Below are 22,770 nucleotides of genomic sequence, written 5' to 3'. Positions count from 1 at the left end.
CTCCCCATCTAATGAATGAAACTGCATCGAGTTGTCAATTAAAAGGTTTATCAATTTTCATGAACTTCAAGTGTTAGTAGTCTAACGAACTCATATTCCTCAACTGCAATTTGCCTTGAGATAGGAACAATATGAAGAAGAACACACTCACACACGCTCACACACACACACACAAGTGCAGGCCACGCGCAGCAGAAAGGCAAACAGCGGAAAATCGAAAAATCAGGCGGCAAGACCGCAGCAACTGCAGAGAACGATGGATGAGCGGGGCGGGGCGGGGAGTGCTGTCTAGCTACTATAAGCCGTTCTATAGTTGGGCGAAAGAGATGGAGCGAGCGGTGGTGGTGGTGTGGTCGGTGGGGGGAGGGGTGCAGCCAGCATGTGCAGGCGATAAATGCAACGTGTAATGTGGGGAGGCAGTGCATGGGTTTTCGACATCCGTTGTCCATTGCAAATGGAAGAGGACGTGCAATGGTTTGCGATGCACGTGTTGGCGGTCAATGAACCGAATGGGCGAGCGAGCGAGAGAGCGAGTAAAGCAGATGCACATATGTATGCATGTGTAAGTGTAAGTGTAAGTGCAGAGAGAGAGAGAGAGAGAGAGAGTAAGGGCGTGAGAGCGAGAGCGCACTGCCGTTTAATGCAGTTATTATTGACGCAGTCTGTCTACGTGCAGAATGTCAATGCCGCCTCCCCGCCACCCTTCCACCGCAAGAGCCACCTGTTATCGATACCAGTTATCGATCATTCAGCACAGTGGAGCTACATTGTATGCAGCAGTGAATATGGATAGCGAACTGCATGCCTAAGGGCACCGACAATTTCCCAGCGATAATTCAACAGCCAAGAAACAAATGGCGCCTGCGGTTTAAGGCCAATTGCATTATGAATGTACATATGCATGGATTAGTAGGAAAAACACAAACGAAAGCAACTGCGAAATGTGTTTTGTAATCTTTTCTTTTCGCGTGCAGTCTGTTTTCGTAATTTGCCATTAATACAAGTTACGCTTCTGCTTATGTAAATAACGACTGAAAAACAGCTTAAGCTTTAGCAAACCATGTTTTTGTTTTAGAACCCTTGTTGTTGCACATATATTATAAAGCTTTATATTATACTATTAGCATTAAATGTGCCGATTTAGTTGTCAATTGGATTACATAAAATTCCACTGGCATACGTTACGTATGAGTTATTTTGCAAGCTGGAGTCATTAATTTTATAAACAAAATGTGGCAGCCTAAAAGAAAACATAGATCGGTAATAAATATAAACTACATATATATTTTGCCAAATGAATTGGAATTGTAGAGCACTAGGCCTAGTTTGCATATCTACAACGACCTCTACATCTACGTCATTTGGCATTGACAATGAAAACGCAGATGCATTTACTCATATACATATGTACATACATACATACGTATATACTACCTTTGTTGATGTGTGAAGTGATATGCATATGCCTGTAGGAACTATAAACATGCAAATTAGACAGTGAGCGTGGAGAGCGTTTTCCGGACCAAGTCAACTAATCGCAGTCTATTTGCCTTCGCTGATTTTGCATCTTGGTAAACAAATTTATTGCACTATAGAAATTGCAATAATAGGAATTACATCAGATGGAATAAAGTCATTACTATAGCTCTATACTCTGTGTATTATTTAGCCACAATTACTAAGACGTACACATGCAAATCGGATGGATGGACCCTTGATATATGCCATAAATTTTCAGTGGTACCGCTGGCTTTAATGCCAACCGAGTTATGCAAGTCCGGCGCGATAAGCATTCAGCACAGCAGAACAGTAGCTATCTTGAGTGAAAGGGCCTAGGTGCACATGTGTACATACATATGTACATATATACATACATACATACAGATGTGCATAATAGGGCATTTACAAAGTTGCGGTAACCATGGCACTCAACTTGTTGCGCACTCGGCCGATGTAATACGCTCCACACGAGTGTTGGCACTACATCTAAATACGTTGTGGTTCCCTAATATTTGCACTCTGATTGCGAACCACCCCCGCCAGCCCCCTCCCTTGTATCTAATTTCAACCGCATTCTGGATGGCGCACTATTTTTGTCATTGTTATCTAGGCGTAAACAACGCTAACAAGCTCGTAATCTCACGGAACACCAAATGCGCCCACAATGCCCTGCGTTTCACATTTTGGTGAAAAAAAAAAACAGAGAAATAGGAATTTGGTACGTTCGTTTAACCCTTGCAGGGGGTATGCTAATTTTAGTTTTTAATTTAGTTAGCAACGCAGTACTTTTTTCTTTTTCCGAACCTATTGGGTAAATATGCAACTTCTTGATTAACATCTACATTCTTAAATCGTTTTGTCTGCGCATAGAGGTGTGTTATAAAAATTAAAAGGATAAAGTGAAAACTCGGGCAATTATTTTCATTTCTACTGAAAAGAAAAGCAGATGAATGTAAGTCCTATGCACCTTATAATGCACCAGATTACACATGTCAAAAGTGCAATAATATTCCTATCTGTTCATCATAGTACATGCATGTGCATAATACTTATATTATGACTATAAAGTTTCATTTTTTTTCTATTTTTAGATCATTATATTGCAGCATTTCACTTCAAATGCCAAGTGCTGCATTTGCTCTACGCCAACTTGTCTGTAAAACCAACAAAATGAACAGCTAAATGAATGATTTCTACGTTGGCGGTGGGTCCACCCACAAAATGAATTAGACGAAATTCTTGGCACTCGATGCGATGACCACGCCCACTGTGCCCAGCGACTGCGCAGCGGCTGAATGGGAGGAAGTGGCCATGGAGGATGAAGCGCATGCATGATTTCCATTTTCCATACCCATGTGCAGCATGTGCGAAAATCGCTGCACGGCCTCTCGATGGCGTCGAAAACCGTTGCACGGCCGCCACGCGAACTCTGCGCACGATGCTGCCGCTGCAGGCAGTGCGGTCGGCGTCGCAGCTGCCCTTTCTGCAAGTTGCCAGACCTTCTGGGTTTGAGTTGTCGTGGTTGTTGTTGCTGTTGCTGTTGTTCTTGTCGCAGGAGGGATGAAGCTCGAATTTATTGCACCGTCTGACCCCCGCGATCCACTCCCCCCCTATACCAGCGGCAGTGGCGGCAGCAGCGCAGTAGCAGCGCCGCAGCAGCGCAGGAAATGCGTTCGGCTTTCTTTCGCCGCCAAAAAAACAAAAATTGCTGGACTCTTTCTTCTTTTTTTTCTTTTTGCGCCCATGGAAATTAAGAAATTTCTCGGTTCTTCGAATTCTGCAGCGCGCCGTTTATTTATACACGCCATTCTTTTAATATTGCCATTTTCATTTTTGTCAACGCTATCGTCGCCACAAAAGAAATCGCAGGTCAATACACTCCTTGTAATAACAAATGTACATACATATGTATGTATGTACATAAAACAAAATACGAATGCATTTTGCGGGTGGTTGGAGAAAAGTCTGTCTGGGATTGCACGGCAGAATGGGATTGAACATTTTAGCAAGTATAAAATGGTTAATTGCATTTGATAATTGTAACCAGCTCCTATTGAATTTTTTAACTGAATATTAAACTCAAAATAGCTTTCCTGGAACTCTATTAACTTTCATTCATATTCTTCTGCTGCGGATACTAAAAATGTTCTAGACAAAAGCTGTATTTGAACTATACGTAACAAAAGATAGCCTAATAAGAAACTATTACTTTTTTAAGGGTAACATTTCTTATCATGAGTATGGACCTGAATTTGGGGGCAGCTATTTATGTGCATCTTCGATCTGCAACTTATCGAAACGATGAACCTTGCACGGTGACTGGCAAATCCAAATCACCGGCTATCTGAAACGGCCATACTCTTTGTTAACAAATCTGATGTTCGGACTAGTCTTATTCGAAGGGCTACGTCATCCGGCGAATTTGAGTGCGGCGATAAGAACGGGGAGCCGCTCACACAACGACAATTCAAAACGTCGACATTTTTTACGTGTGCGGCGATATCATAATAAAAATTTTATTGAGTAAGTTGAGCGGTGCTGCCCCCGTCGCCGCCGCCGTCGACGTCGCTGCCAGCAGAGGCAGCAACAACAATTGCGAATTATACAAAAACTGCAAAGGCGGCGAACCACCTTTATTAATTATTGCGTGTGTGTGTGTGTGTTATGGCAGCTGCGGCAAATGCCGGTTTACGCAGATACACACACATACATAGGCAAACGTCGCAGCGACTTTCGTTCTGCGCCGACTGCGCTGTCGACGCCGCTGCCGCAGCGAGCTTTGTTCTCGGCGAATTTTTCGGTTCTCGTATTTCTCGACGAGCAGGCAACGCGCACGGACGTGACGTTCTCCGAATTTCACGGGAACTTGGACCTCGAGTAGTTTTAGAAAGTTAATGCCCAGCAGCTGCGAAACGCAAAGAACCCAATCAAATCGTTATATTCTATATACCTACCAATCGATCTCGTTTGCCTTATGAAGTTGAAGTAAAGTGGTGGTGGTCGTTAAGTGTTATAGTTTCAAACGCAAGTGCAATTTCTAAATCAATTTTTTACGTTGTGTGTACGTTACAACTAAAGACTGACAGCTCTGATATATCGAAAAGCCGAAATTAATTTCAATTCCGGCAAGCTGACACAAGCAGAGATAGGAAGTGCTAAGAATTAGTGAATAACTGAAGCTGTATAACGTTATGTGTGTTTGTACATATGTATGTATAGCCCGAATACTACATAACAACCTAGGTCAATATTGTTTAAAGTGGCGTGTGAATGAATGTGCGCAGAGATAACAACAACGATTGCTAGTTGCTCAGCAGATAATAAACACACACAGACATACACACACACACACTCGTGACTAGAACATATTCACGGAAATCGGAAAAGAACAACAATAGCAAAGGCAACAGCAAAAGCTACATCAGTGCTTCAGAGACGACGAGTGGTGCAAGAGAGCAGCACGATTCTAAACTTGAAACTAATAATTTTATAATATCAAAGCGCGAAGGTTGACGACGAGTGACGAGTGGCTCGCCCGAAGAGAGCCGACTGAACCCGAGTGCCGCACATCAAGTATACGTACGATCGCTTGCTCAGCGCCTTTCAGTGCTAGCCAGCTACCAGCAACAATAACACTAACAATAACAATAACAATAGCAATATTACTGCGAAACGAAAAACAGAAACGTTCCTCTTCTAACGGTCTCAGTGGATTTTGTAATTGGTCATCGGCAACTGCGAAAAGGAGAGAGAGACAGAGAGAGAGAGAGGGAGAGAACTGTCGCTGCGATTGCGATTACGGTTACGCGGCGCAGTGAAAAAGTGAAAAAGTTTAGGCGGAAAACACTTGCCTCTGGTCGATTTGCGTGTTTGGACGCGCACTCCCTCAGAACTTGCAAAAAAAAAGAAAAGGAAAAACTCGGCGAAACAGCAAAACAGTGATCACACATTAGAAGCCCAACTTGGATTACCTATTGCGGTCGAGCAGGACTTATAAACTGAATTCTACGGATTTTATTCATCAATTATATGGTGAGTTGGTTTTATATAGTTTTATATTTACAAATTAGCGGCAATCCAAAAAGTAACTTTAAAATTCTAGCTTCAATTTTTCCTATTTCATTGTTCAACATGTCGTATACGCAATACAGGTGACTTCTCCTGAAAAAGGCCCGCAACTTACGTCAAACTAAATATGGCACGGCAATGATAAGCGCCAAAAAAGTATCACAACAGACCTATAAATACGCAATCAGAACAAAAATCACACATACGCCCCATGATGCACCCATTTAATTTCCTCTGGTCATTTTCACCCATTACCGCAATGCAGTATCTGTTGGCACAAGGAAAAAAATTCCCAAAAACTGCTACCTTACCAGCTGTTTCATGGTGACTCAAAACCCAATTAGCTTAAGAATCGACCTTTTGAGTCATCATGACAATAGGCTAATATATATCGTTCTAGGTATTCGCCACTTTTGATAGTGGCTCTATCGATCCTCAAGAGGGGTTTCCTAAGCAATGGTGACTCATGTGATGATTCACTGCTTTGGGGGTCTAAACACTTGACAGGATCATGCCATCCAACTGTGATAGCGAAACCATATCAACAGGTGATCCGTTTACCAGAAGCTCCATTGAAAGCGAAAGCCTCGGCGAACTGAAGCAATTATTATTTTTATTATACGATCGATAATTATACTCTTCAACATAACTACTTAAATTCGATTACCTTCAGTATATAGGGACGATTTTGGCAGTAACCAGAGCACTAGGCAAATAAGGATGACAATTCAAATTGTTTATAATAAGTGACAGTCATGGTTGGAGATTCGTATCCATAGCTCTGGTTAGAAATAGCATAGGTTTGATTTTATCACACCTTTTATCAAATCATTTGCCAATTTTGTGTCCGAAGGTCAGTGCCAACGTCAGGCGAAAGAACAACTCAACGAGCTCAACAATTCGGAAAGTAACACCAACTAGTTGGTTGCGAAAAAATTCTTTGCCTTTTTAATCTCGGAGAATTGATATTGAGGTATTTATGTTCACAGGAAATTGTCGTCGCAGGGCACAAAAACAAAAATGCCGATTAAGAAGCGAGAAAAACACAATAAGTTAATGCTGGGGTATCGCTATCGCAGCCATTGCCATTGCCAAGCCGATTTGATTCGACTTTCTTTCTTTTCGGGGCCGCACTCACTTGGGTTGTCGTAGCTGCGTTCATTCACGTTCCACCTGTTGGCACTCTTATCAAAGCACTCTGGCGATATTCAAATGTACGCTTCATGTGGGAGCAGCTGCTTTATGAATGGTGCCGTGTTCAGATTGTATGGCACTGGAGTTGGGGATGCCAAGATATATGACCGATTCCCCGATTATGTAGCTTATATGTGGCGATTTCGCCATAAAAGTTGGAAGGCGGAAATGCTAACTGGTGATAGTGAGTTTGGGTCGATAGAGCAGGCGAAATACAATCGAATTGTATCTGCCGCATTTGATAACTTGCCATTTCAACGATTCAATTATTATAATTATTCAAATATCACATTTCAAAACTGTATTTGTAAAGCATTCTGAGCATATCGACTTCGCCCTTTCTAATCGTAAAGTTTTGTATCTTTGGACCTCATTGTATTCCGCAATTATTCTTAGCGCTTTTAACTGGGCACCTTAGCAATAAACCAAATGAGCGATATTTATAACTGGAATTTATTTTTAGAACAGTCGCTTGTTTCTGGTCGTAAATGTGCAAACTGCGATCAAATATCAGCGAATATCAGAAAACGAAAGCGAAGAGCACAAATGAAGCGAAGCCCTTATCAGGCATTCTAAATTCTCCGGTTTCAGGCAGGCTATATATTCGCCATATATTCGCTATATATTCGCTATATATTCGCCATATTTTTTGCCACATTTTTAACCAACAAACGACCAAGTCACATGACCAACTCGTGGCAAAACCCTCGAATTTGGACTGATTAGGCGACCGACGACCTACCCTTTGCCTACCCCATTGAGTTTTATGTTGGAACGCAGCGGCAACAACTAGGGAGACTTTTGTTGCTCTGTACCTGTATCTGTATTTGTATTTGTATCTGTATCTGTAGCTGTAGCTGTAGCTGTGGCTGTAGCTGTAGCTGTGTATCTTTGGCAGATACACACAACGCACTGACTCGAGTCCAGATATTCTAACGCAAATGGGGAATAAAGCGTAAAAAGCCGGTTCGCAGACATGCGTAAAACCTGCGCCTGTGTGCGTGTGTGCCTGCACGCGTATCTGTGTGTGCTGCCAAAAATTTCTGTATCTCTATAGGCACCCCCATGGCTCCACCACCCCTGCCCCTGTCCCCGCCCTGCCTCCCATCGAATCCGCCATATTTTTGTGAATTTGTTACTGGTGCCGTTTTGGAAGTTCTTCGGAAGCGTTGTTGCTGCTATCGCTTGTTTGTTTATCAAGTTCGAGTGGTGTATATACACACATATATGCATATATTTAGGATGTCTACCCACTCGCCCTCCCCCCCTCGCCATTCCAATTGTTGCTCTTTTGATACTTTTATAAATAAAAAATGTTGACCTTGGTTAACAAATTTTATAGCAGCTTATATTCTGTTTCTTGATTCTTGTTTCTAATTGCCGGTGCTGCCAATATACATACATACATACACTTTTTGTTCGGCAAAAAGTTTTCTATGGTCAGTGTTTTGTGAATTTCGTTATTCAAATGTACATACGCAAGTTCTTGGGAACTTTGTTGATATAAGGGAATATACATGTGTCAAAAAACCCCATGATAAGCTTTTTTTAAATGGGAAACGCACAACTGTTAATGTTTCCTAGATTATTGTTATCTATTAAAAAGTCAAATGATAGTTTATGATGGCCTTTCTTCGAATTAAAGGTTTCATTAAAAATATTTCATCAGTTAGGGGAATTCATTGAATATTATAAGTAGTGCTTATATTCGGAAAAAAATCAAGAGGTCTTATCTGGAATTCTTCAAAAGTGAAAAGATGACAAAATAATTATTAACTTTACGAAATTACGAATAAAAAAATAGCTCGTGATTAAAGTGATTTTGTTGTCATTTCACTCTGAAAAAGGCGAATTTCGAAATGTATTTTAGGTTCAGCAATGATTATTCAATGTTCTTCATAAAAACGTTAAATTACTGTGTGGCGCACTAATACTCAAATTTGTACATAAGCGTCGTGCGTGTGTGTGTGCACACACACATGAGCAATGCGCCCTCGTTGCAGCTGCAGCTGTGTGCATTTGAATTGCACGAATTGCACGAGTGTGCGTGTGTGTGTGCAAAATACAGCAGCAAAAATGTTTGCCAAGTTCAAGGACAAGACTGCAGCGTCGCGTCAGCTTTTGACGCTGCTCGTTGGCTGTACACGCCACAGCTGAGCTCTTTCGTACCGAGTGCCCACTGTACCGAGCTGCGTTTGAAGGCCAGTTGCGCTGCTCCGCAACTCAAGTTCAAGGCAACGAAAATGGGCAGTAAAATGTGAATATTTCATAACAATGTGCTTAATCAAGAGCAGCTAGATTAATCCAATAAAGTGCATTCGGAAACAGGGCTGCATTTCTAGCAAGTACTTGGCACCACTTTTATGGCTAATGGCAATCAACCTGTCAAACTTGTTTTTGCCAAAAAATAACACACACACATTCTCAAGCTGCTTCTGCAATGCTCAATGTATCCGCAAGATACACACCGCGTTCGGAATCTTCCGCCGAGTAACTGGTGTAGAATATAAAGTAAATTGGCATTTGATGTGTGCGCATCACGATCACTTCAACGCGACCAGTTCTGGCAACACACACCCCCCAAGAATGATGGGCCCTTCGATTTCGTTAGTCAGAGTGTTTATCCGTAATGCCGGAAGCTTTCGGCTAACTCGTTTGCCTTCCCCTAATGCAGCTTCAAAAATCAAAAAAATATCGAAAGCTTCGGCACTCCCCCAAAAAATTAATGAAAAATGTTCACCCGAATGCGTGTGCCGGGTTATTTTTAAGGTGCAGTAAAAACCGTGTTTCAATTTGGTGCCAGAACAAAAGGAACGTAACGAGTATGTAAAGTGAATTCAATCCCCCTTTCGGACAAAGAACACAAAATTCGGCACGTATGTATGTATGTACATATGTGTATGTATGTAAGGGCGGCACTTGTGCATGCCGCCCCTTTGTTGTTTCTTTTTTGGGATCTCTGCTCGTATTATTTATCGTACTTATTTTGGGGGTTTCACAAAACATAATGTATTGACTGTGGTTGCCCAGCTTCGATCGCATCTGTAGCTGTATCTGTAGCTGTATTTGTATGGGTATCTGTCTGTATCTCGATCTAAATCCCCGCCGCCCGAAAAGCAGAGTTTTTTGGGGCTTCTTGCGGCACCAAGACACTCATACGTATTTTTTGGATCTCTTTTCTCTACACTTTTTGAAAAAATATCGTTGTGAGCTTTTTTTTTGTGTAGTTCATTAACCCTTGGCTGAATTGAGGTTGCTCCGTCGCCAGCGACGTCGCTTGCCGCTGATGGCAGCGTTTTATCGAGCAGAATTCAAGTTGAAGCGGATCTGCGTTAGGCAATTCTGCAACTGCATTTAAACCAGTTTTTTTGAAGAGGTTTTTTACTTCTGTTTCTTGTCTGATAAAATATATATAAATATTTTCCTATCCTTCCTATTTGGATACATTACCTTGAAATCTAACAAAATCCTTCGAAAAGCAAAAAGTGTTTAAAAAGTATGCAATGCAAAGTTGGCTAGACCTCACACACACATACACCGGTCATAGAAAAAGTTCGCCTGCAGCGCCAACTGCAGCGTCGACGCAGGCAGCGCGGTCGCTGCATTCTCACACTGGCGTCGCAGTGGCAGCGACATTGTGTGCGTCGTGCCTACTCACCCACACTCTCTTGCTTTTGCTCGCTCTCGCTGTTGTCTTGAACTTGAACTACACGTGGAGGGCGTGCATGGGTTTTCGACTCGCTCGTCGGGCAGCAGCAACACGGGCTGCCGTAAGGAGGTCGTGCGCGAGTTTTCGACAGCCTCACAATCAATGCGCGTGTTGACTCGCTCTTCTTCTGCTACTTTTCACCCCACTCTCTCACACTCATTCTCGCTCTCGCTCTGGCTCTCTGCAATGAGTAAGCATGTTGTTTGCGGTGACTGTTGCAGTGGCAGCAACAACACAAACAACAACGCCTAGTGGGTGGGTGTGGTGTTGAACGGATGGCCAAACGAAAGGGAAGGTTTCCTGGCTGCGCCATTTCTGTAGCAAGCGTTGTATGTACATACATCTGTATATGTAAATGAATGTACATATAGTGATACACAGATGTTAAAAAAGTGAAAATACGTCATTGGGGTGCCACCTTCTGCATATGTATGTACATACATACATATGTACATACGTATGTGATATCTGTATTCGCATTCTAGCGCTAGTATTCAATTTCGCCAACTAGCGCAACGTGAGGTGGGAATATTACGCCACAATTGCCAGCTTAGCGATTATGAAGCTGCCTCATCCCCTTCTACGCCATCCCCTGCGCGAGTGTGTGTGTGTGTGTGTGCGTTCTCGCTCATTGTACCTGACCGTAACTCGCTGCCTGCCTGCGTGCGTGTCTTTGCTTTTTGACCTAGGCCAACCGCTAAGCCCACGCAATTTGTGCGTGGCTCGCCAGCAGCGACGCAGACTGCGGCAGAGGCGGCGACAGAGCGGCGGCAGAGCAGCAGCAGCGCAGCCTAAGCTCAGACTTCGTGTCTAGACCTTCGCAATATAAATACAACACTAAAGTAGAATGCTAAAATTTCTAAATCTGGCATGTTCACTCATTCACAAAGCTCTCTCATGTTTTAGTAACGTTATGTTCCATTTTGTTTTCGAAACGATTATTCAAATTCCAATGAAACATTTTCGAAATTCGTTTTGAGAAGCATAATATCTATAAGGACAACTCTACAGTTTGTAGGCAGTTTGAAATTGAACATCTACATATGAATCTATTTTAAAACTTGTATAATTTTTATCGCTCGAAACTTAATAGTGCTCTTGACTGTAAATAAGAATTTAACCAGAATTAAGGCAGATAAAGTGCTTACCAAAAATGCAGAAGGTGGAATTTTCAATTCTTCCGGCCATATTTCGCCCCAGGGAATTTCCAGTCACTCGAATTTCATTCGTTCAATTTCAATATCTTATCGCTGTTTATAGTTCTCGTGTGATAGATAAGTCAGCCGACAGCTCCAACTTTGGTGTACAATTTCATTGAGAGACTTCCACTGAATTGAAAAACTGCGAGCGTGTCGTGTTTTATCGCCCAATCTTATCAGGCTCATCGAACCTCCGCTAGAATATGTAAAATGGTACCACAGTACTCCGAGTGGAATGGATACTCCCGACGGAAGCAGAAATAAGTTCGTAAACAAATCGGATTCGAGGGGGAGAAGCGGAGGGAAAAGCTTACAATTTGCTTATATTTAAGTGTTCAATGACCCCACAAAAGTCCACAAAGAAGACACCAAAAACCAACACCGAATCCAAACCGCCCAAGTCAATGCATGTATCTGTATCTGTATCTTTCCTTATGTATCTGCACGTGTAAGAAAGCTACGTGTAAATAGAGCGTATTTTTGAAGGAAAACTAGAGGGAATTTAATTATATTTACAGCATAAACATTTGTTGTTAGTTGTATGGTTCTGTTTAGCTTAATACATAAAAGCTGACATATGTTAAGTTTCAGTTTGTATCTAGCTTTCATACTGCCTGCCAAGCAACTTTACTGATCTATCCAAACACGGCGATCACTTCCAGCCAAGACCAGTTTCAAGTCGCCGTATTTCAGAGCTATCCCAACAATATAACGGCACTTCAACTTTTCCGAGCCGCAGCTGACCCCCTCCCCCCGCTTTTCCCATTCCAGCTGCCCCCCACAACTCATAAGAGATAAATGTATCTTTTTTCCCCCGAAATACTGTGTCGTTCATACCTTCAGAAACTTTTTGGTCGGGCAGCCCAAAAAGAGCACGAGCTCACGAATCGGGGGATCGGTGATCATTCGCTGCCCTCCACCTCCGAAAACACCACACTCACTCACAGAAATAGTTTTTGTGTCGAATGTTAATGAACTTTTGCGCTAGTTTAACGCACAGCCAGCCGAATAAACATCAGGCACAATAACAACGAAAGCCGATAAAGTTTTTTGAACCTGCCTTCACTGAAACTTTTGTATTTCAACATTTGCTTCTCGTGCTCATTCTGTTTTTTTTTTTTTGTTTTTGGGAGGGTTTCTTATAAATGTTGGGTTGTTGAAGGTGGAAACTGGTCGTTGGCTTTCTATGGATGGACAGCTCGATAGATCCCTGAGATTTATACACAATATATACATATATTCATTTAGTTAGAAATAAAAAATGTCGCAGATATCTTAGATACCAACGAAATTTCCCTGAACTCGGGGAATTTTTGGTGGTCGTAAAGCACTCAAACTCTGAAAGAAAAACACTCGAAAATTCCCCTTGACATTGCACTCAAACATTTTCCAATTGAGGGAAATTTCGGATCTAATGGGAACATTCTTCTTGTTGGTGGTTGGTTTTTCCGTGACGGGGTTTGAGGCTGATTTTTCGGGAACTCACCCACCAGTCTCCGTCACACCATCGAACCGAAAACCTCGAGAGCGGCGATGTGAACATAATCCAAATCCCATTCTACTTCGCTAAGTGTTGTTTGTACGGGTGTTGTGCTTGTGCTTGTGTGTGTGCGTATGTGCGTGTGTGTGGTCCACATCTCGAAAATGACCGACTTTTCAATGAACGATATTTTGAGATCATTCAGAAAAATGCGCATGAATAAGGGCTCGGGCCAAGGCGGTCAACACCACCAATACCGCAACCATCAGCATCAACAGCAGCCTCCGCAAAATATGCAGCACTATCAACACACCTATCCCGTGCAGCAGTCGAAGGACTTGAAGAAAATCATCAAAATCATCAAGAAGAACCTGATCAAGGAGAAAATCACCCGTCAAATGAAAATCCTTGTTTAAAAATGTCATGAAACGAGCTAAATGAATCAATAAAACTTAAGACTGCTGATAACTAACAAATCGAGGGACTGATACTGAAAAACTGACACAAGTTCAGCTAAAGTCTGATTTTGCAAAACCCAAATCAATGTAGAAATTTACAAGTATACACATTTAATAAAAAAAAAGATCTCTACACATTTACAAGACACGCAATTAGACTTGCTTGCAATTGAATGATTGAACTTTAGCAATCGAAAAGTATTATAAGGAAGCAAGATGACTGAAAGCAAGAATGATACGAAATCTTGGGCTCCCAAACAAATTTGGATCAAGGATGTTCTCAAGAAGTCGGGCACTGAATTGCTCGATATATCCAAGAGTCCATCCAAGGCTGTTGCCATCAAGAAATCGCCGGCGAAAGGTAATTGAGATGCTTTTCCGGAAAGTTCCGACCGAAAAAGTTCCCTCACGACGCCATTTTGTTTTGGTATACGCAATTCTTGGTTTTTGGGGGAAGTGGTGGGGTTCATACTATCATAACACAAAAATAAAAGCACGACTGAGACAGAAAGTGAGAGCGAGCAGGATGGCAACGGGAAATGCCGGTTGGAAACCGTACGATTCGTAGTGCTGTCTCGCAAATATCCCAAGTGGGACATTTTCGAGGCAGGGTTCTCAATGAAATGGTGCCCACTTCTTCGGGCTCTCCCTCTCTTGCGTCTTCCTTCGCTTTTCCTCCCCCCATAAGCTCAATCGGGTTTTCCTTGTTGTTGTGGAAAACCCCGGCCGGCAATAACAGAAAGTGCGTAGTACGAATTCACGGGGTGGGTTTTTCCCCTTTACGCCCTTTTTTTCCCTGACTCTTAGGGGGCTTTTCCTAACCACCCGTATTGCACTTTCTAGCTGCTTCCTTGTTTTTCCTGAGACGCAGAATCTGAATCGATGGGTGAAAAGGAGTTAGATTCTGTGCCATGGTTAAGCTGGTTAATATGCTGGATGAATAACCAAAAATATATATTTAATTTATGTTATTTTACTTTAAAATAAATCTACTTAGGCTTACTTGGCTTGGAATTGAACCTAGTTAGTTAGCTATCTTTTTATTGTCACGAATCTAATGTGGATCCTTCTTTCGCCTTTCAGATTCAGCCACAACCAAAATGGTTTACTACTCCGCCAACCAGCTGCTCATAAAAACGGAACAATCTAGTCAGGCGCAGTTCTGCCTCCAGGTGCCGCCCCCATTGACGGCGACGACAACGGGCGTGGGCATCGGAGCACCGCCGTCCGGCGGCCAGCAGGAGCACTTCGAGCTGCTGCAGACGCCGCAGCAGCGACAAATGCAACTGCAGCTGCAGGATCAGCACCAGCAGCAGCAGGAACAGCAGCAGTTCGTCAGCTACCAACTGGCCATCCAGCAGCACCAGAAACAGCAGCAACATGATAGTATTACTAGCGCAGCTCCCACGGCAGCTCCATCAGCCCAGCGGATCAAGACAGAGCCCGCCGGCGGATTCCCAGCGGCAGGAGCCATGGTGTCGCAGGTGCGCAAGTCCAGCGGTGGCAAACCGCAGTTCAAGTGCGACCAGTGCGGCATGACCTTTGGCAGCAAGTCCGCGCACACCTCCCACACCAAGTCGCACGCGAAGAACCAAGATCTTTCACTCAATGGCGCCTCGGGAGCCGGCGTTGCGGTGCCTGCCTCATCCGCGGCCATCGAGCTCAATGATGCGGGTCTGCCGGTGGGCATACCCAAGAGTCCCACCATCAAGCCGCTGGCCAACGTGGCTGCCGGAGCGGATCCCTATCAGTGCAACGTTTGCCAGAAGACATTCGCCGTACCCGCCAGGCTGGTAAGTGATACCAAACATAGAAGAAGTATTGAATTAATAAACGTAACTCCTTCTCCTCCTTGCAGATCCGCCACTACCGCACCCACACCGGCGAGCGGCCGTTCGAGTGCGAGTTCTGCCACAAGCTGTTCAGCGTGAAGGAGAACCTGCAGGTGCACCGGCGCATCCACACGAAGGAGCGTCCGTACAAGTGCGATGTGTGCGGACGGGCATTCGAGCACTCCGGCAAGCTGCATCGCCACATGCGCATCCACACCGGCGAGCGGCCGCACAAGTGCTCCGTGTGCGAGAAGACGTTCATCCAGTCCGGCCAGCTGGTGATCCACATGCGCACGCACACCGGCGAGAAGCCGTACAAGTGCCCGGAGCCGGGCTGCGGCAAAGGCTTCACCTGCTCCAAGCAGCTCAAGGTGCACTCGCGTACGCACACGGGCGAGAAGCCCTACCACTGCGACATCTGCTTCCGTGACTTTGGCTACAACCACGTGCTGAAGCTGCACCGCGTCCAGCACTACGGCTCCAAGTGCTACAAGTGCACCATCTGCGACGAGACGTTCAAGAACAAGAAGGAGATGGAGGCCCACATCAAGGGCCATGCCAACGAAGTACCCGACGACGAAGCGGAGGCGGCGGCATCAGCAGCAGCATCAACGTCCGCAGGCTCCTCCGCCGGCTCGCCATCCCTGCAAGGAGGCAGCAGCAACTCGGAGAGCAGCAACCACTCGCCGCCCAGCTCGCCACCGGCCACAAAGAAACCACGCCAGGCACGTCAGCCGCGCGGTTCCAAAGCCGCTGCAGCAGCCACCCTTTCCATCCCCACCTCCTCGCCGCTCTCGCCCAGCTCGCTCAGCTCCACGTACTCGCCATCGGCCAGCAGCCTGGCCTCGCCACCACCCACATCGGCCCACTACCTGCCCGTCCAGATGGAGGCGGACGCCTTGAGTCGGGACAGCGGCGTGTCCAGCGCCCAGCCCGCCCACAGCACCTATGCGGACGAGGAGCCCACAGACCTGAGCATGCAGCAGGTCCAGGGTCAGGTGCCAGAAAGCAACGTGGACTACTACCAGGCCCCGCCGAGTCTGCTCGAGCTGCAGCCCCAAGCCGCTGGTCTCACCATTAATCCCGCCCTGCTCGAAGCGGCCAGCATGGCGCGTCGCCATCACGACAACGATGACCATGTGCAGGATGAGGATGTGCACGCCGCCGCCTGGCAAATGATGCAGTTGCGCCGCGGTCATGGCCCCTTACCGCCGGCGGAGCAGCAGCAGGCGCCCAACCACCAGGCACAGGTACCCACTTTGCACGTCAGCGATCTGGCCGCCAACTACGATGACACCCATGAAGCCACCGTGCTGATCGAGCACTTCAAGCGGGGCGATCTCGCTCGCCACGGTCTGCACAAGGGCTATGCACCAGTGCCCAAATATGAGTGAGTATTTTGCTTGTCTTTGCCCTTTGGAGTTAAACTAAATCCGTTTGTGCTAACCCGCTTGCAGATCCGCTCTACCCAATCCGGACATTGTGCGACGCGTGGAGGCGGCCATCGGCCTGCGATCCAGCACAGAGTCGCCCGAGCGGAGCTCCTCGCCGGAGAGCGACTCCCTGATGATGGCCGACCGCAACGTGATGACGCTGCCGCTGCGCAAGCGCAAGCACTACATGAACAAGGGCGACGACGGCCATGTGGATATGGAGAAGGCTGGTGGAGATGGCTCCTCTGCCGCCAATGGCGCCGCTTCCGTTGGCGCTGGGGATGGACCCGCTTCGAAGGTGATACGGATGAGCTCGGTCATTCAGTTCGCCAAGGCCTCGTAGGGGTCGGAGGCCACTCTCCCCCCAATCAGCATTAAGACTGTCCAAACAAATTCTAACTGAAATTAGCTTAAGTTTTTTCTCTGAGGTTCGGGATTAGGCCTGGAAAAAAACCACAAAAGAGACGGATGGATATGGCAGAGAGAGACGGGCAGAGAGTTTTCAAGCAGCGAAAATGAAAATGCCAAAAGTATTAAAAAAGGAAAAAAATTTGTTTTAAAATTAATCTTACCTCCTATTACGTTTTAATGGCTTGAACCGATTTTTGTTGAGTGTTTGATTTGAAAACGTTTCCCCATATTGCAAAATTTCATTTTAGTTCGGCATATAGCGTGTAGTTATAGTTTGTTTTCCTGTGTTGTCACTTAGTCAAATTGCAACAATTGGCATTATGCATATTAAGCATATTAGCATAACTAAGTTAATTATATATAAACGATCACTTAACAAGTCCCAATCCCAAACCGTACACAATAATAAGTTACGTGCATAATTATACACATATGATAATGATGAGAATGAGAACGAGAACGAAAAACAAAGGCCATATTGGCGCTTAATATTTATAAAATACCTATAATATAATATAATACTTATTTATTATAAACTCTGCTCGCCAAACTTCTTCCTTCCCCTCCACCGTTAGTGTCAACCGCATCTTCGACATCATGTAGCCATCATTTTATATGCATTTTATACACTAAATAAGGGAAAAACTGAGGAAAATGGATCGGTAACTTTAATTTTACACACGGAGAATATTGAACTGATAAACAAGAAGAAAGCAAGCATAACTAGGTTTATACATTTTCAAACCAGAAGATAACAAATATAATTAAGAGCGTCAGCATAGTTTTTGTAAACGCAGAGTTAATACATAGTTTTAAATTGTAAAATCAAATATTGCATGAAGAAACGCAAGTGAAATATGAAAGTCAATAAACAAGCGTGAAATAAATAAAAGCTTATTTTAATGGGTGTTTTTGGTTTCCATATCATTTAAAAAGAAACTTATTCACTTCGATGAAGTTATTTGATTCAATTTGGTATTGAATTTCATCAGATAGGTTAATGGATCCTTTTGCGTCTGGAATCGTTGAGATATCTTTCCTGTGCGAACTTCTTACCTTTCTTAAAGCAATTGGCTCTATTAGTTATGTACTTACAAATCACTTCCCTGTGCCAACGCATTGAAAACGAATAAAAAATCGAAACTTCATTACTGAATGCATTTATATATCATTCACTTGTGACTATAAGAATGGTGTGCTAAACCCACCACAGTTCGATTAGCTAACATTTTGATTATAAAAATGGTTTTACATTCCCTTTGACTGCTTTAACTAGCCGCAGTCAGTATTTCCGTTTGCCTTCGTATACGTAAATGAAATATCAATTAAATTTTAAAAATCATGTACAACTGTCAGAGCTGCCAAACGAGCAAACGCTTCATTTGCGGGGGCTAGAGAGATAAGCAAATTATGATACAACTAAGCAAACATTGCAATTAGTATAAGAGATAAGGCAGCCGGCACAAACTATACACTTAAACTAATTAACATGATGGGAGGGTGGGACGAGGCGGAGTGCTGAGGGGAGTTGTGGCTTATTGAAGAAAACTAAACCCTGTTTACAAACTAATAATGCAAATTGATTAACTCTCTTCTGGCCATTGAACATCAGATGCCAATGTATGAGCACAGCACGAACACGGCGAAAATCATGACGATCAGAAAGGCGATGGCAATCCAGGCGGGAATTGTACCTAAAAGAAGATGGCAGTGAGATAATTTCAAAGTTGGCTCGATTATTGCTTACGCCTTTGGGGCAGACTGTGGATGCAGACTTTGTTGTCCACGGAAATGGACAGAACGGCTGCCTCCGTGTCGCTGGAGATGGGCGGTCCCTCCTCGTTGGTGATGGGCAGGAACTGAAGGCCAGTTACGAACATGGAGTGTGCATGGGGAATGTGGAGCACGCGCTGTCAATACAAGAGCGGGTTAGACTTCGAAGTGTCGTGTGATTACCAACCTCAGCTTACCTGCAGACTGAATGCAATGTACATGGATACGCTGCCCGAGAACATCGTGCCGACGGCCACGAATCGACCGTCGTCCCGCACTGCCAGTGACGACAGGCTTTCGTCAATGGCAACAGACTGACGCAGCTGCCCGCCTGCACTGTCCCAGTGCTGCAGGAAGCCGCGCTGCTTTCCCACCTTGCCCAGCGGATTCGCAATGGTAAAGAGGCGGTAGTGGTTCTTTTGCGCCTCCACGGTTCCGTAGCGGCACCGCTTGAACAGGTACTTGGCCCCCTCGGGCGTTTTCCACTGCAGCTTGTGTTGCAGCTGCCCGCTGGCCAGGTCCCACACCAAGCCCTGGGCATCCTTGGAGATGCTGGCAACGAGCTTGCTGTCGGGACTGAAGTCCAGGTCATCGATCTCCTTGCTGTGCGCCGCCAGCTCCGCGGCCAGCGTCATCTGGGGGAAAGTCCACACGCGCAGCTTTCCGTCCGTGCCACCAGTGGCCATTAGGCGGCCGTTACCGCTGATGCGCACCACGCGCTGCAGTGGCTCGGCGCCCTTGAGGAAGTCCGTCTGGACCACATCCGCCGCCTGGATGTCGAAGTGCAGTCTCTGAAACTGCCGCAATATGTCCGCGGTGGACAGCGGTGGCCTATGACCGTTGGCCACCGGCTCCACACCCGAGTGTGCGTTGCGCTGGCGCACGTTGCCGTTCTCGTGCGGCCGCTCCTCCGGAACAGGCTTTCCGTCCCCAACGCCGACGCCGTTTCCATTGCCATCCTCCTCGGATTGAATGCGCGGCTGGACGTAGTACATCTGGCAGTGCGCCTCCTGGCCGGCGCACAGGTAGCCCCTCCGTCCGCCGTTGCGCACCGCAAAGTTCATCACCACATTGGCGCCGGTCTCGTGGCGCAGCACCTCCTCCGCACAGAAGTGGCTGCCATTGTGGTACAGTTCGTAGATCTCCTGGAAAGATGAGATGGAGCATTAGAGACATCAAAAGATGATGGGTCAGTTCATACAAAGCCGTTCGCCACTCCCGTCTTGCTGGAGCCACCGCCTCCGGCCACCAGAATGTGGCGACTGGTCAGCATGTCCACGGCGTACAGCGGGAAGTTCACGCGGGCCAGCAGGCCGTCGCTGGGACGGCGGGTGTGGGCCATTATCAATAATGTATCACAATCGACCGAACGCCGGGGGGCGGGGGGGATTCGTGGGCTGGAGTTGATTGATTCAAGTTTATCAGCTCTGGCCGCGGGGCAGGCACATCTAATTGGGTCGACCGCTGGCGAACTCCGGCTGTCCAACTGGGCTGGCTGGGAATTGTGGGTCGCTTCAGTGGACGCTGCTCATGGGGCTGCTAGGTGATTCCTATTGTGTTTTGGATCGAGAAAGTTGCTTAAAAATCCACGTACACTGAATAGCGGTGGCAGGGCGAGCTATCGATTCATCGATACTTCGACAGATAGGTGGATGGATGGAGCTGGGTGCCATAGCAGTCGTCTATTTTCAGCCTCTGAACAGGGCTGCCAGATCGCTGCGGTGCACAAACAGCTGGTGTATTGCAACGTTAACAGCTGGAAATATCTAAATATGCACAGCTGGTCCCTAATCGATAGATAACTTTGATATTTATCGCTTAAAGCTTAGCTTTTTTAACTAAATATTTGTTGGCCATTTGTATGCATATAGAATACTTTGTTGACTCATCACCTGTACACCAACCAACGAGCAACGTGCTTTGTAGTGTGTACCTTACGTACATGTACCCTGTACCCCGTACCTAAAAAACTATCATTTTGCCTTAACATGATTATTATGATATAGTTATGATTATGATATAGAATAATTATTAGCATACAGCATCGTAATAGTAAGAGCTGAAGTTTGTCATAACATAATAAAACATAGTAAGACATTATCAATTTCATAAATCTTTATACTAGAATTGTAAGTATTTGCAGTCAGTGATTCCTCAGGTGCTCAAGTTCGTGCCTCATTAAATCAATTTTGCAATGAACTGGTTGCATAATTGTATTTGTTTTATAAGTATTAGGTTTTAAAAATTAACTTTGTTTTAATAAAATATATTTCATTTTTTTTACATTTCTGTATTAAATTTCCATAAAAAACTTCATAGGCAGAACCAAATTATTATGTACCCAGTACCTGTACCGTAGCCTTTAACATCGATCTAGGCTTTATTGTACTAGCAAGAGAATACACTTAAAAAAACAAAGTACATTCACTGCGATTGCATAAACTTGAGCAAAAATAAATTTTTTTTTGAGTGAAACAAGAAAATATAATTTTTCAGGATTGTCATTGATGCGGTGGAGCTTAGCAGAGGTCTTCCTGGTTCTTTGTTGAGAGCAGACGACCTTCAATCACTGGTGGGCGGCACAAAGGGGACTCCGAAGTCATATTTATATACTCCTTTACGTGGGAGTCATGTACACACATGCGTACATATGGACAAAGGTGTGAAACGTGTTGAACGAGTTATTGTTCAAATCTGCAGCATCTAAATTTCCCCTTGGGTGTTTCTGATTGCTTTTCCTGGCTTTTGACACCTCTGTCTAGCTAATTTTATAAGATTTCAATTCAGTTTCGATTTCTCATCAATTTTCCCATAGGCTGTTCATATTTAAATTTAAAGCCTGTTTTAATGGGCGTCAAAGTGAAAACTGTCTACTGTCGACTGTCTACGCACCTGAACTAGTTTTGTTGTAATTATTTTCATAGTGCGTGAACAAGTTTTTCCGGCACTTTGATCAAATTTCACTTTTATCGAAGTCAAGGTGGCTAAACTGATTTGTCAATTTTGTTAATCTGATTTATATGTGATTTTTTTTTATTAGCAAAGACATATTTTGAGAAACAACGCTTTGTAGTCATTGTATTTTAGAAGAACTACAAACAAATGTACGTATGTATTTATTTTTAATTTATTTACATACATTCCTACCTATTTTATGGAGACCAAATAAATGTTCATCGTGAAATACGAGAATAACTTAATCAGATGTGCATAGAAAAGTATTACTTAAACATTTTTCTAATCTAATATTTGTTTACTTTGTTTACATCATTTGACATTAATAAACTGATGTACATAAATCATCAAAATTCATCAGCCTACGTACATACACATGTAAATGCACACATTACATACATACATAGATACATATGTAAGCTTGGATGAAGAAAACTCGATCAAGTTTGTTGTGCTTGTGTTCCCTTTGAAAGAGCACAACATTTATTGGTAATTATTTCGCAAAGTTTGGGGTCTTACTTTTGCGAGCGCCAACGAACTTTTGGGGCGTACATACATAATAAATTCAAAATTGTCATTTGAATTGCAACCGACAAAAGAAAACAAACAGAAACAAACAGACGCACTGGCGCCATCTCTTTTCCACTCGCACAGCTTCCCGGACAGCAACAACAACAAAGCCCAGCTGGTACCCATCGACCGCGACGCCGCGTCGCTGCTTTCGTTTTCTTCTCTGCTTTCTGTTTCTTCCTTGCTCA

At 44.5% G+C, this 22,770-nt stretch overlaps 2 protein-coding genes across 4 annotated transcripts; one reads left to right on the top strand and one right to left on the bottom strand.

The window, feature by feature from the left end:
- Positions 1–4,303: 4,303 nt before the first annotated feature.
- LOC6527130 (Krueppel homolog 1) lies at positions 4,304–18,171 on the top strand. Of its 3 annotated transcripts, none has more exons than XM_015197700.3 (4): positions 4,304–5,532; positions 14,692–15,401; positions 15,467–16,830; positions 16,898–18,171. In XM_015197700.3, the coding sequence occupies exons 2-4, from the start codon at positions 14,709–14,711 to the stop codon at positions 17,214–17,216; spliced, it is 2,376 nt and encodes a 791-aa protein (XP_015053186.1). In that variant the 5' UTR covers positions 4,304–5,532; positions 14,692–14,708; the 3' UTR covers positions 17,217–18,171. The 3 variants fall into 3 exon arrangements, with proteins under 3 accessions (XP_015053186.1, XP_039226244.1, XP_002088224.1); XM_039370310.2 differs by lacking the exon at positions 4,304–5,532 and adding an exon at positions 12,806–13,543; XM_002088188.4 differs by lacking the exon at positions 4,304–5,532 and adding an exon at positions 13,810–13,969.
- A 257-nt stretch (positions 18,172–18,428) lies between these two features.
- Positions 18,429–20,689, bottom strand: LOC6527129 (prolactin regulatory element-binding protein). Its single transcript, XM_002088187.4, has 4 exons — positions 20,259–20,689; positions 19,255–20,202; positions 19,032–19,194; positions 18,429–18,978 (listed from the first exon to the last, which is right to left on the bottom strand). The coding sequence occupies exons 1-4, from the start codon at positions 20,397–20,399 to the stop codon at positions 18,893–18,895; spliced, it is 1,338 nt and encodes a 445-aa protein (XP_002088223.1). The 5' UTR covers positions 20,400–20,689; the 3' UTR covers positions 18,429–18,892.
- Positions 20,690–22,770: the final 2,081 nt, after the last annotated feature.

This window comes from Drosophila yakuba, chromosome 2L (genome assembly GCF_016746365.2).
Source record: "Drosophila yakuba strain Tai18E2 chromosome 2L, Prin_Dyak_Tai18E2_2.1, whole genome shotgun sequence".
NCBI classification, from domain to species: Eukaryota; Metazoa; Arthropoda; class Insecta; order Diptera; family Drosophilidae; genus Drosophila; species Drosophila yakuba.
Note: the sequence above shows the minus strand (reverse complement) of the source record. Positions and strands in the feature narration are given on the sequence as shown.

Bases quoted from the DNA above. Each gene is read 5' to 3' on its own strand.
- LOC6527130 (XM_039370310.2), top strand. From the start codon at position 13,285: ATGTGCGTGTGTGTGGTCCACATCTCGAAAATGACCGACTTTTCAATG. The intron at 13,544-14,691 runs GTCAAATGAAAA...TTCGCCTTTCAG, and splicing joins GATCAAGGAGAAAATCACCC to ATTCAGCCACAACCAAAATG. The intron at 16,831-16,897 runs GTGAGTATTTTG...ACCCGCTTGCAG, and splicing joins GCACCAGTGCCCAAATATGA to ATCCGCTCTACCCAATCCGG.
- LOC6527129 (XM_002088187.4), bottom strand. From the start codon at position 20,399: ATGGCCCACACCCGCCGTCCCAGCGACGGCCTGCTGGCCCGCGTGAAC. The intron at 20,203-20,258 runs GTATGAACTGAC...TCATCTTTCCAG, and splicing joins CGGGAGTGGCGAACGGCTTT to GAGATCTACGAACTGTACCA. The intron at 18,979-19,031 runs GTAAGCAATAAT...ATCTTCTTTTAG, and splicing joins CCACAGTCTGCCCCAAAGGC to GTACAATTCCCGCCTGGATT.